Source organism: Engraulis encrasicolus, chromosome 19 (assembly GCF_034702125.1).
Source record: "Engraulis encrasicolus isolate BLACKSEA-1 chromosome 19, IST_EnEncr_1.0, whole genome shotgun sequence".
Lineage (NCBI taxonomy): Eukaryota > Metazoa > Chordata > Actinopteri > Clupeiformes > Engraulidae > Engraulis > Engraulis encrasicolus.
The window spans coordinates 34,745,391-34,758,728 of NC_085875.1; the positions used below are offsets into that span (position 1 = coordinate 34,745,391).

At 42.5% G+C, this 13,338-nt stretch overlaps 1 protein-coding gene across 1 annotated transcript; it reads left to right on the plus strand.

Annotated features, from left to right (window-relative positions):
- The first annotated feature begins 460 nt into the window (after window positions 1-460).
- On the plus strand, window positions 461-11,036 carry LOC134470138 (proton-coupled zinc antiporter SLC30A2-like). Its single transcript, XM_063224160.1, has 8 exons — window positions 461-714; window positions 948-1,144; window positions 5,906-6,052; window positions 7,676-7,829; window positions 8,447-8,651; window positions 9,423-9,528; window positions 9,901-10,035; window positions 10,496-11,036. The coding sequence occupies exons 1-8, from the start codon at window positions 647-649 to the stop codon at window positions 10,639-10,641; spliced, it is 1,158 nt and encodes a 385-aa protein (XP_063080230.1). The 5' UTR covers window positions 461-646; the 3' UTR covers window positions 10,642-11,036.
- The last annotated feature ends 2,302 nt before the right edge of the window (window positions 11,037-13,338 follow it).

A 13,338-nucleotide genomic window follows, 5' to 3' on the forward strand; every position in this document is an offset into this window, starting at 1 on the left:
TTAATCTTAGATGCGCAAGACAACTGTTTTAGCTAGCCATTTTTAGAATGTTGATTGACCATATGAATTTGGATTTAAAAATTGTCTTTCTTGTATCGGCTCAACGGGCCGCATGTGGCCCCCGGGCCTGAGCTTGCCCACCACAAACATTCTCTTCTGAACCAGACGCGTCACTACATCAACACTATGGACATCGCAAGGGCCGTTTACCTGGTGAGTGGGTACTCGGACGAGATCAACTCTCTGACCCCTGACTGAGGGCTCCTCGACGCCTGTGTCAACAACAAAATAGTGCTAACAGAAATCGTTATATCAAAATGCATCGGCTGTAGTTGGGCCATTTACACACGCCCATCGCGATGGAGAATTTGTCAAACTCAGCGCAAATGGCGACCTTATCTTTCCCAAATGAGCCTACTTATTCCATTTTCTTTGGTGTAACGGGACTCCAACCCCTGTAGATATGACAGGCTGCGCTCCAACCGTGTAAACAAACAGTGAGATTGGGTGGGATCTGTCGTATAATGGGTGGTCCACGTGTTCTACATCAAAACACCTGTAATTTGGGACACGTTTCTCAACTCTATTCACCAGGCAGCCTAGGTAAGCCTACCTGCATTTCATGAGGCGATTTGGCTGAGAAAGAATGAGTTTGACAAGACCATTACTTGGGGAGGAGTTGAACTTAAAAGCAATACCACTGGACAGCCTAAGGTATGGATTATTTTTTTTATTATTTCATTTTTTTATGCATTTTTATATAGGGCCTAAGAGTTGCATAACTTGTGTTGTCACTACAGGCGTTTAGCCAGCAATACTTCTATTCACATAACACTTTTCATGAAAACAAATTCAAGTTAAAGTTGTAAAATAAAAACAATTTGGCCCCCTAATACCAGCAACTCACAGAAAGAACAATATTCTGCATGCCTCTGCTATACTCTTAGAGAAGAATATCTCCATACTGGAGTGCAGGAAGAGAACAGAGACGGACTACTGCAGCCACTCGGTCCTACAAGAACACCATTTCACTGCCACCAGGACACAACAACATGGGCCGAGGACAGAGAGAAACAGCTGGCCAAGAGGAAACTCATTGTCACCTCAGTTGTCTGTCTGGTGTTCATGATTGGAGAAGTCATTGGTAAGTAGTGAGGATGCGTTTTGAAATTGGCTGTTAATTGAGTAATTGTGTAGTTGATTTAGGAAAGATGTGTGGAAGGTAAAGTAAAGAAAAGCAGCATTCAAAAGCAAACTCTTTATAATTAGATACATTTTATGAGGGAAAGGTCATAGGAACATAATGGTTTACCTACATAGTTGTAATAGTCAAGTCATTTGCCTGCATATGACATTTCGGTAAGGTAAGCGCACCCATTAAGCCCACCAAAATCTAAATTTCTTTATTTTTCAATCATCTTCACACAATTTTTTTGTGAAATGATTTCTTAAATAGTACGATTTACCTCTCTTCTCAATGTTTATCACTGAATTGATGAATATTCCAAAGTACAATATGAAGAGTTTTTACGAGAAAAGTGAAAAGTCTGAATGGGCTTAAATGGTACCTTTGGTACCATTTAAGCCCACTTGTGTTCCAAATAAGCTCATATAGTTATTTCTCTATCAAAATACCTGGTGAGGTGTGTGAGTTGAGTTTAAACAGTGTAGCCTACATGGCATAAATGGTTTCAGATCAAAATATTCTTCCAAAATGTAAGATTTGCTCAAAAAATAATGCATAAAACCTAATTAAACATTACAGCATCTCTTACTTCATATACTTAATAAAATTCTTCATCCAAACAGAGAAATGTATTTTTTCTTATTGATTTTAGTAGTCCTGAGAGTGGGTTCACTTGGACGGGGATAACTCGACAATAAAAAATGTGATTTGTTTGCAATAAAAAACATTTAGTCAGTTACTAAACCCTTTCATTGGATAGGGTGATGAACAACAAAATTCACCTTTTCCCTTTCTTTAAATTGACCTCAAAGTTGAAAGTGGGCTTAAAGGGTACATGGGCTTAATGGGTACGCTTACCTTAACACTTTATTTTAGGGATACATCTATTAGTACTAATACATACAATGTGCCTGTATAAGTAACTTGTAAGGCATGTACAAAGCAAAATCAAACATTTATTAGGCATGTATTCGCAAATGTCTTGTTCATGGTTTTAGGGATTTATTACCTATTTAACCTTAGTAAGGACCTAGTAGGCCTTAGTGTTTGCTTAGTACATGCATTACAAGTTACTTATGCAGGCATTAACATTGTATGTATTAGTGCTAATAGATGTGTCCCTAAAATAAAGTGTTACTGACATTTCTTATTTCATTTTTTTATTATTATAATAAAACAAATGGTAAACAGATATCTGCAAAGGTTTAGGCTCTGATTTCAATCCTGTTCATTTCAAAACCTGTAGGAATAGTTGATAGGCTGCCTGCCTGACACACACAAAATGTTCTGATTCTGACAGCTACAGAGACAGATGACACCAATCATGGACAATGTTGTCTGTGCTTGTCCTGGAGCAGGGGTAGGAACCTATGTCTCGAGGGCTGTTTGTGACCCTTGAGGCCATTTCATCAGCCCCCAGATATAATTTCAATGTTATGCATCCTCATATATGTCATATTTTGTAAAGGAATCTTAGATGTTAAAGATGGGGTCTGTTTTAAAGATGGCTGCCTTCAATATAGGCCTAAAGTGCAGGGGGAAATCCTGGTTCATAATACGGCCCTCGGTAGCCTAGAAATCTAGATTTTTGCTGTACGGGTCTGGCTCGCTAGGCTAGGCCCTCGGAGGACTTTTACGGCCCTCGGATGAATTGGAAGTGGCCCTCCAAAAGAAAAAGGTTTCCCACCCCTGGTGCAGAACATTACAGGAGCCCACAGATGGAGTGGTTGGACTGTTGCATGGGGCTAGACTTACTGTATGAAATGCAACACTGAAAAGAAGACTTGGTTACATTCTACTTGACGTTTTGCTGCATAACACATTCACTTTGCATGAAGGATTCATGATGGTTTCGTAAGACATTCATAACAAACCTTTCATAAAAATGGAAGACAAAAGGACAGTTCAACAAAGCAGCATTGCTATTTTTGTTCTGAACCTGTCCTGAATGCAACCAATCGTATATGATTTCCTCTAGTGCCAGGGACAGAATGGGCAAGCAAATATCTTTCATTCAAATGCTCTGTCCCTGGCACTAAAGTACGTGTAAATCCAGTTGGGGTTAGATGATTTAGTGACCTGTGGCATGCCAAATGAAGGCTATGTTTTAGGTTGGTGGACACACATTATTCACTGACAGCTTAAGGTTAGAAATGGGTTTTGGTCTTGGCACTGTTCGACATGGTTATACCGCAGGTTGGTGGACACACATTGTTCACTGACAGGTTAGGTTTAGGGATGAGTTTTGGTATAGGCACAGTTCGACAAAGTGCAATTGGAGTGGCATGTGCTACATGGTGGACACTCCATGTGTGTTACATACATCATCTAATCAGTAATCATTGAGGGTTCAGAGCAAAACCCGCTATGCTGCTTTGTTTAATTTTTATTTTGACAAGTTGCTGTCCTTCCGTCCGCTGGGTTCATGGACGGTTTGGTATGAATGGGTCATGGAACCATCATGAATGCTTCGTGCAGACTTTACAACAGCTGCTATGAATGTGTTATGTAGGGACACATCAAGTAAAGTGTTACCCAAGACTGTGTTCATATAAGAATTAAGATTTATTATGAACAATATCTGGTGTCCGTGGTGGTAGTAAAAATCATCAGGATATTTTTAGCCGAATGATGTGAAATTTGGTGATGAGTTCAACATGTTATGGACCAGCGAGTCTAGCACAAGCACTTTGGTAACCAAGGGCCACGTGAATTTCACAGTAGGCTATTGTAACGCGGAGGCTAACTTGCAGAGTTTGCGTGGAACGCTAGTAAACGTCCCTCCCAAAGCCTCATACAGTGTTGATGCTGTTGAGCTGGGGGACTGGTCCTTTAGTCCAGCGGTATCGTACTGTGCCTCCTACTACCAGACCGTTGCAGTTTATCGAGGTGACAGGTTTTGCGTCCCCAAGGGGGACGGACTGTGCAAGATTTCCGTCACACTATCAGTGGAATGTAGAGTGTATCAGTAGATTATTGAGTAAGGATTTTCCCAGTATTCCTAGAATTTGACCACCACATTTTAGTGATTCTACGGCTCCATTTTAAAAACCCTGCAAATTATTCGACAATCACAAATAGGTAATGAGAACTCAAAATGTTGAAGCTCTAATTGCATGCATGTGATCATCATACTCCCCAAAAGGTTCAAAAGTTAGGCCACAAAGTTAGAGCTGTGGCGCCGGTGTTTGGATTTTTCAGATCGACAATAATCCAAAACTCTATTAACTAGCCACCAAGAAACACAAGCAAACAAGTAACTGGAGGGTGTTGCATGAAGTAATGGGTCAAAATAACAACTGACAATCTGCAAAACCTTTTTATGACTAGGACACATCCACAGGCAGGCTGATATCAATATGCATATTAAGTTTTATTCCACTGGGGTGCCAAAATGATATGTTTATGTCTACATATCAATTATTTATTTAATCTCACATATGACATGTTCCTGTTGCCATTATAAATAATGTTGGTGATTCAAAAGCTGTGCAGTGGTGCACTTCATGCTGCCTGCACTTTGTGCGCCACAGTGTCTGTGGATGTATTGACATGGATACTATTGACTGCTCTAGTGAGCATATCACTGAGTTGGAGTGTAGTGCATGCTGTCAAAATTGGCCTATGCCCCCTCTACGTCAGTATGTTGACATTGTGAAGTAATATCTTTTCATACATAGATGTATGGCGTGTTTACGCTGTATTGACACTGCACGTGTCTTAACACAGTGTAGCAACTGTATTTTACATCATTTGAAAGTGAGCATTTGCAATGCTGAGGTGCTATGTGAATAGCCTGGTTTTACCAGACCACATTAATTACTTCGTAATTCATTTTAGGGCTAGATCCTCGGTGCCCTGGAGCACTTGGGTGGGAGGTGTGAGCTTAGCTCTGGTTTGAAATGAGTTCTGACCAATCGTTGATAGTTGACGTTGTTCATGACATATGTTATTATGCTCCAAAGTGCATTCACTTACTGTCCGGTAACACCGGTCGTCTGAAAATCAACTGAAAATCCTCCCCAGAGAAGCGTAATCAGACCATTTGTGGATTAAGAAGTCATTCAAAATGAATGGTCTGGCCTGTCAGGCTACTGTGTGAAGGGCATTGTTGCGAGATTTAAAATGTTGAAACATCGTCCCAAAAACCTAAAAATTATTGTTTTTAGGGGCTTTCGGGTGGATGTTATCATGAACCAAATGGTTTTGCTAAGGCAACTAAATGAAAACTCTGAAATTATCATGTATCACGTGTTTTATTTTTCACTTCATGGATCGAACAGAGCATAAAATTATGGTACAAATATGATAATGATAATTATTGTACATCTGGCAACGCAGTTGTAGGGTATAACAGCTGAACTCTAATGCAGCTGCCATATGTGGTATGTGTGTTTTAACCCATTGACACCTAAGGCACCTGCAAAAAAGGGTGCTGAATGTCTGAGCCCTTTTTAAGAAAAGCTGCCCTCAGCCTGTAAAAACCTAAATATCTCAGCTTCTGAAGCACATAAAAATATGCACTAAGTTGCATTTAAACGCTAAGACCCTCATCTTTCATTAGAATGTGTTCATTCATCTCAAACAAACAGAGATTTTTAATAAAGTCGTCTCAAATCTCATGAGCCGGAATGTTGCGTATTGCAGCTCCAGGCGCCAGGGCCAATGTTGCGCAACGCAACATCAGGCATCAATGGGTGAAAAGAGTCTCTCCCTCAGGTGGATATGCAGCCCACAGCCTGGCCATCATGACGGACGCGGCCCACCTCCTCACAGACTTCACCAGCATCCTGGTCAGCCTCTTCTCCCTCTGCATCTCCTCCAGACCCCCCTCCAAAGCCATGACCTTTGGCTGGCATCGCTCAGGTCTGTCTGCACAGAAACAAAACAGAAGTAACTAGAAATGCACTCGGAGAGTGCAGACCTCCGCCAAGGAAGCTGTTTGATAGAACATTTGACTATGTTACACCCTATTTTAATTTTGAAGTCTTTCTGCCTTCTTTTTGTGGAGTTCGCCCTGTCCCACAATTCAATTTGCGGTCACTAGGGGCGTCTAGATCTTTTTTTTTAATCCTAGTTCCGGTTTGTGATCCGAATAACCACCAGAATTTAATCACTTGTTCCTTTGGTCATTTCCAACAACTCCACAAAGTTTAATCCAAATCCGTTCATACGTTTTTGAGTTAACCTTCTGACAAACAGTTCATAGTCACCATCATCAATGTGGTCTCAAAGAATGTTGAATATTGTAATATAAAAAATGATGACATTATTGTTATTAGAGTAGTAGAGTAGAGTAGAGAAACTTTATTGATCCCCAGGGGGAAATACAGGTGTCAAGTAGCTACATAAACACACAGACACACAGACACACACACACACACACACACACACACACACACACACACACACACACACACACACACACACACACACACACACACACACACACACACACACACACACAAACACACAGACAGACACACACACACACATGCCAAGAGGCTCCAGATCTGGGCCAGCTCTGGCATCTCAGGCAGTCCAATCCCCAATAATGATGTCCTTCTTAGTGTCGTTCTGTATACTGTTAAACAGTTGAATGGCCCAAGGGACAAAGGACCTCCTTAGCCTGTCTGTCCTGCAGGTGAAAGCACGGAGTCTGTGACTGAACAGACTCAGTTGGTTAGTGAAGGTGGCGTTAAGGGGGTGATGCTGATTGTCCATAATAGAGTCCAGTCTGCTCAGTGTTCTGCTCTCAGCTGTTGAGGTGAGTGACTGCAGCTCCATGCCCACCACTGACCCCGCCTTCCTCACCAATCTGTCAAGGCGTCCAGCATCTCTCCTCCTAATGCTTCCACCCCAGCAAGTCACAGCGTAGAAGAGCACACTGGCCATGACAGACTGGTAGAATATGAGCAGAAGTTGGCTGCAGACATTGAAGGACCTCAGCCTTCTGAGGAAATAGAGCCTGCTTTGGCCTTTCCTGTAAAGTGCATCAGAATTTGTGGACCAGTCCAGCTTATTGTCCAGATGCACTCCTAAGTACTTGTAAGTACAGACAGTCTCCACATTCTCTCCCCCAATCGAAACAGGCACCAAGGGCGGGGTGGAGCGCCTGAAATCTATCACCATTTCCTTGGTTTTGGTGGTGTTCAGGTGCAGCTGATTGTTTTGGCACCATCCTACAAAGTCATCCACCAGTCCCCTGTACTCCTCTTCCTGACCGTCTCTTATACACCCCACAATTGCAGTGTCATCTGAAAACTTCTGCATGTGGCATGTCCCAGAATTGTAGCTGAAGTCAGTCGTATACAGGGTGAAGAGCACGGGGGAGAGAACCGTTCCTTGTGGCGCTCCTGTGCTGCTAATCACGGTCTCCGATGTTATGTCACCCATCCTTACAAATTGGGGCCGCTCTGTGATCTCATGACCCATGTGCTATTTTGATGCCAACATTTGCCACATTTGCCGTGCGTGCGTTCTCTGTAGAGATCCTGGGTGCCCTGCTGTCAGCTCTCTCCATCTGGGCCGTGACAGCAGTCTTGGTGTTCATCGCTATCCAGAGGATCCTCAACGATGACTATGAGATCCACACAGGCATCATGATCATCACCTCTGGTTGTGCAGTTGGAGTCAACATACTGTAAGCCATCACGCTCTTTGCTCTCATCATAGTCAGTGCTGGTGTTGTGACGGTATTCAAATGTTTACATTATGTAACATTTAGCAGAGAATATAGGCTAAGCAGGGTTATTTTAAAATGTGTAACTGCAGATTCAAGGTTTATTTGTGCGATTTTCTGTGTTTTTATAATATGATTAATGATACATGTAATTTAGATTAAAAAATATAATGCAAAATTATTTTTGTGTTGTAATGCTGTTTTCGTGTACTCAGGTTGGACTGGGAAAAAAAGAAAACTCATGTGAACTGTAGTACAAGGGCATAATGAATTGCACGTCATTAGATGAAGGACCAGGAAGCACGCTCAACACCTTGTAATCTAATGGGTGGGTGCTTGACTTTGTCAATGAATGAACTCAAATCTCAAAAATAAATGACTAAAGAAGCACTAATCAGATTTCTTTTTGTTTTTGTCGGAAATCGCCATTTCACACTGAAGAAGGGTGCAAGCCCGAAACGTCTGTGAGGTGATTAAAAAATCAAAACGAAATCTGATGAGTGATTCTTTATTCATTTATTTTTGAGATTTGCATGTGATTAGATGAGCCATTTGGTCTGCTTCTCTGATCTAAAAAGCATGGCCCTGATCCTCCACCAGTCTGGAAGCTCCCACGGCCACAGTCACAGCGGCCTGTCACACGGCCACAGTCACGGCAGCTGCTCCTCGCAGGCCACCGGTAACCATGGCAATGCCAGTGTCCGGGCAGCGTTCATCCATGTGCTGGGGGACCTGCTCCAGAGCCTGGGAGTCTTCCTGGCCGCTCTCATCATTAACTGTTGGGTAAGTAAAGTGGAGTCAGGGAGAGAGGTCCGCACACTTAACATCCTTTTTGTTTTCTTTTATTCTTTCATGGTTCATGCATTGATGTTCCTTCAAGCAGTGTTGGGCCTAAACAAAGATGAAATAAAAACTGAGATATCTTTTCCTATAGACAGGGGACAGAGTAGTCAACACAACATCTAGTGTTCTATATCTATGGTACTGACGAGCATATCAGACGTCACGGGCAGGCTGACCTCAACACCGTATCAAGTGAGGACCAAGAAGTTCTGTTTCAGGGCTGGAAACAATGTCAGTGTGCGTCACAGTAGTTACTCATATCTGTGGTGTTTTTTTTCTCTTGGTATGTTAAAGACTACCATAACAACATGCTGCTGTTGTTGGGTCCTGGCAGGGCTGGCCAGGGGGAGAAATAGGGCCCCGTCACTTTTGGCTTAAAGTGCCCCTCATAATTAGCGGCGCAGAACTGATTCACCGGTGTGCCCCGCACCCTCATGGGCCCCTATTTTCAGAAATGTACAACAACAACATTTCATTTTTTACATTTCTGAAAATAGGGGCCCACCAGGGTGCAGGGCTCACCAGGGTGCAGGGCACACCGGGAAATGCCCGCTACGCCAGATGGCCAGCACAGCCCTAGGTCCTGGAATGGCATGATGAGGAACAAGTTGAGGAAAAAAAAAACAGAAACTGTTTGCAGCCCTTCATGCGTTGATTGTTCAGATTTTCTTCCCATTTGCAATTCATTGCATATTCTGTTGTTTTTCGCAGCCTGAATACAAAATAGCTGATCCCATTTGCACATTCCTGTTTTCTGTGTTTGTGCTCGCAACGACCATCACCATATTACGGGACATCGTCAGCATACTCATGGAAGGTACACTTTTTACTAGAAGTTACAAGTTTACTAGATGTACATTATTCACCTTATTATACAGTATATGGTTACAAGTGCGGTGCCATGACTAATTTGGTAGCAGTTGATGGTGCTAAATCATTTAGATGGGCTCCCAGACAGCAACCAACAGACATCATGGAAATCATGTGTTAGCACGAAAAATGTTGAAATGGGCAGGGTCAGTGAGCTGGATAATAAGGTGGATTGCTTTGTACTACTGTGAGTCATAACATTTGTCCTAGAGTGGCTTTAATTTTTCTAACTTTTAGAAATGGACTCGCTTTGTTAACCAGTATTACTCCCTCACCTACCTACAGTATACTTCATAATTACATTTTATGTTGGCAATAGGTGCACCAAAAGGCTATGACTTTGACTCGGTGAAAGACGCCCTCCTTACCGTGAGCAGTGTCCAAGCAGTGCACGACCTTCACATCTGGGCTCTTACACCAAGCCACCGACTTCTGTCAGTTCACCTGGCTATTGGTAAGGAATCTAATCTCTATGACCTTATGTACAGTTTGGACTATGTTGCCTTTTTTAATGTACTGTAGGTAAATCTGATTAGCATGTCGAAGATCACAGATGTTCTGGTTCAAGAAACAGTGGGCACAATTCAGGATGAAGCAGTGCTGCTTTTGCTATAGGCAGCGCGCATGCACACTTTGCCAGTTTGATGCATTCTGGTTAGAACCACAATGCATCAAACGGGCAAAGCGCGCATGTGCGCTGCCTAGCAAAAGCAGCACTGCTTCATCACGATCATGCCCAATATGTTTGTACACTCTTGTGAACGCAGTAAAGCCTCCATTTGCATCTTTGCATAATTTACCTTAAATCATGGTAATGTAACATGATGTAATGTAATGTAATGGTAGAACTACGGCCATACACGCTAGCGTGCCATCAGAAGCCTGGATAACCATAATAGTGTTTCCTGTTCCAGAGGATGTAGCCAATGCCCAGCAGGTCCTGATGGAGTCTACGGAGATGCTCCAGTCTAAACATGGCTTCCGCCGCGTCACCATCCAGATCGAGCTCCACAGCACGGCCATGGCCTTCTGTTCCCAATGCCTGGAGCCCATGGACTGATCCTGCCCCTGGCCCCATCCCATCACCACAGGCTTGGGCCATATTCCAGAAAGCATATTTAGTCAGTGACTTAGCCTTACCTGGGCATGTTAACTCAGGACTGTACTGTAAGTGGTAAATCTCCTAAAGGGAGAGACTTGACTTGGGATTTAGGGCTCAATCTGAGTTACGCAACTCAAATGAGTTAGTCACTGAACCGACTTTTTTTTTTTAACGCGCCCTTTGGAAGGGAGCATCTTGTTTTGAGCAAGAAATACCTCAACTTGTGTCTCAATATTTATTTCTTCAAGTGTTGTTTTCACGATGGCTGACGTCACAGTCGTCTGCAGCTCTGTACAGGGCTTGCATCATATCTGGTCTTTAAGGTTTAATCCTTCGAGTATGTTTCAATGACTGCAGCCAGACCTAGTCTTAATGTTTTTTCCCTTCAAGTATGTTTCCACTGACGGTGCACACAACTGCAGAATGTGTACAGGCAGGGCCGCAGACAGCTTTTACTGGGCCCAGGACAAAGTCATCTGAAAGGGCCCCCCATCCAATACATACAATGTCATCAGGGCTCTAAATTAACTTTTTCCACCACCAGCCAATTTGGCTAGTGGACATTTTTTCTTACCAGCCAAACAGAAGTTCAACTAGCCATTTTTTTTTTTATCTCGCCAAAATAAACTATGCATTAGGCTAGTTTTTTTTTCTAATTAAATGGTCATTTTGTCCAACTGTTTCTACAACACAGATACACTATAGGCCTGCATAGGCTACTATATGCCTACATAATAAGCATATTATAGGCTATATTTTTTTCATTATTTTTTACCTTCTACTTTATTTTTTACTTTCGTTACTTAGGCCTAATTAATTTGATTAGTTTTTGTTCAATTCCTCTGAAAGCAGCTGAATCACATCACACAAGCCACTCACTAAACAGACCTTTAACATAGGCCTACAGTAACCAAGCACACAGCGAGAGAGGAGGAGCTCTTCTCTACCATGCGCAACAAAATGACAAGAAGCCTAGTTTAATTAAAAGTAAATAGGCTAATATCTCGGGAATCTTCGCTTCCTTTGTTACTTCCACAGCTTCGTCGTTGGTTGCTTTTTTTTCTTTTCGATGGCGTGGGCTTTCCAACTTAGTTGCGCCAGGACTCTGAACATTTCAGAAGACAACTGAACTGACAGCTACGGTCACACTACTCTGACAGTCGGCTCTCCTCCTCTGCCCTGGTCGCTATTTCGTTCCACAACCACTCATTTTTAACGTCACTATTTACAATTACTACTAGCATTCACCAACACACAGAACCTTGCTCTAACCCCCGCCACATTCTCATCACTCGCACAAAACGTCTACACAACAGAAGTAGCGCTATGCATAATCTGCGTAAGTCCTGTTATTGAAACGGTCAGGGTCTCGCTGCTTTAAAAATGCAGCCTGTTACAGCAAGGTTCATATAGTAATAATAGCAGTAGTGACGTTAAAAAGGTTGTAGCGAAAGCGACGAGAGCATAGGAGGAGAGCTGCCTGTGAGAATAGTGTGAGCGCAGCTTAGCTGACAGAAGGCTGGTCGTCTGAAATGTTTTCAATCCTGGCGCGCGCAACAGCATTGAGTTTGACGCTCGATTTTTTTTTTTTTTTTTTTTTTTTTTTGAGTTTGACGCTCCATACACTGGAAAGCCCACGGTGGGAGGCTACCTCGTGACGCTAGTGTCCATGGGTAATGTAGGAAATCTCGCCGTATAACGTTCATCAGAGCAGCGGTTTACCATTCATAAGTTACTGTACTCGGGCGCTACTAGCCAAATTGGCGGGTAGGTATTTTTTTCTACTAGCCAAAATGAATTTTCACCCGTGTTTGGCGTGTTGGCGTGTGTTAATTTAGAGCCCTGAATGTCATGGAAACTCAATTTTGGGTCCCATCTCTACCTGGGCCCGGAACAAATGACCCCTCCCTGTGGCTTTCCTGTGTACAGGAGTTGCAGCCTATCAGTGTGTGCAGGTCAGAAGGTCATTCTTCCCCCTGCACACAAGCCCCTCTGGCGCAGCACGATAAGGCAGTGGCTCAGTGGGAAAGCTCCTCATTCTATCAATATTAGTCTTTCTAGGGAGATAAGCACTGACAAGGTCGCCTACTCCAATATGACAAAAATAATACTGTCACCGCCACCACTTTTTGATGGGCTCGGCAAGTCTCTAACAGCTAGTGAAAAAATATCTCTCTCAAGTGCACACCAGTGCAGGCTTCTGAGAGAGCGTGTAATGCAGTCAGTGTACACTTGATGTGCTGTTTCGATTTTTAGATCTGAGTGTAGAGCATGCGACAGATGCCTTTTCTTTGATTGAGACTGATTAAAACAATATAAATAATTATTGAATATCTAAACACCTCCACCTTCTTTCCAACAAGCTTTCACACCTTAGATTTATTAAGCTTATATAAAGAATTAACTAAGGAGAACTCTTTATTTTTCTCTCACCTGCCACAGATGACTGTGCTTAGAAAATGTGTTTAAACCATAAAAGACCTGATGGAATCAGTTAATATATTGTGTGGTTATGTTTTTTTTTCAACATGTATTTATAGAATTATTCAATTTACAATCTTGACACAAAACACAAAAGCAGTACACACTGTATGAAACTTTCCCAAAATAATCTTACACATCTGCCTTTTTGGCATTTACAGCTGTCATATAACG

Bases quoted from the DNA above. Each gene is read 5' to 3' on its own strand.
- LOC134470138 (XM_063224160.1), top strand. From the start codon at position 647: ATGAGTTTGACAAGACCATTACTTGGGGAGGAGTTGAACTTAAAAGCA. The intron at 715-947 runs GTATGGATTATT...CTATACTCTTAG, and splicing joins ATACCACTGGACAGCCTAAG to AGAAGAATATCTCCATACTG. The intron at 9,529-9,900 runs GTACACTTTTTA...TGTTGGCAATAG, and splicing joins CGTCAGCATACTCATGGAAG to GTGCACCAAAAGGCTATGAC.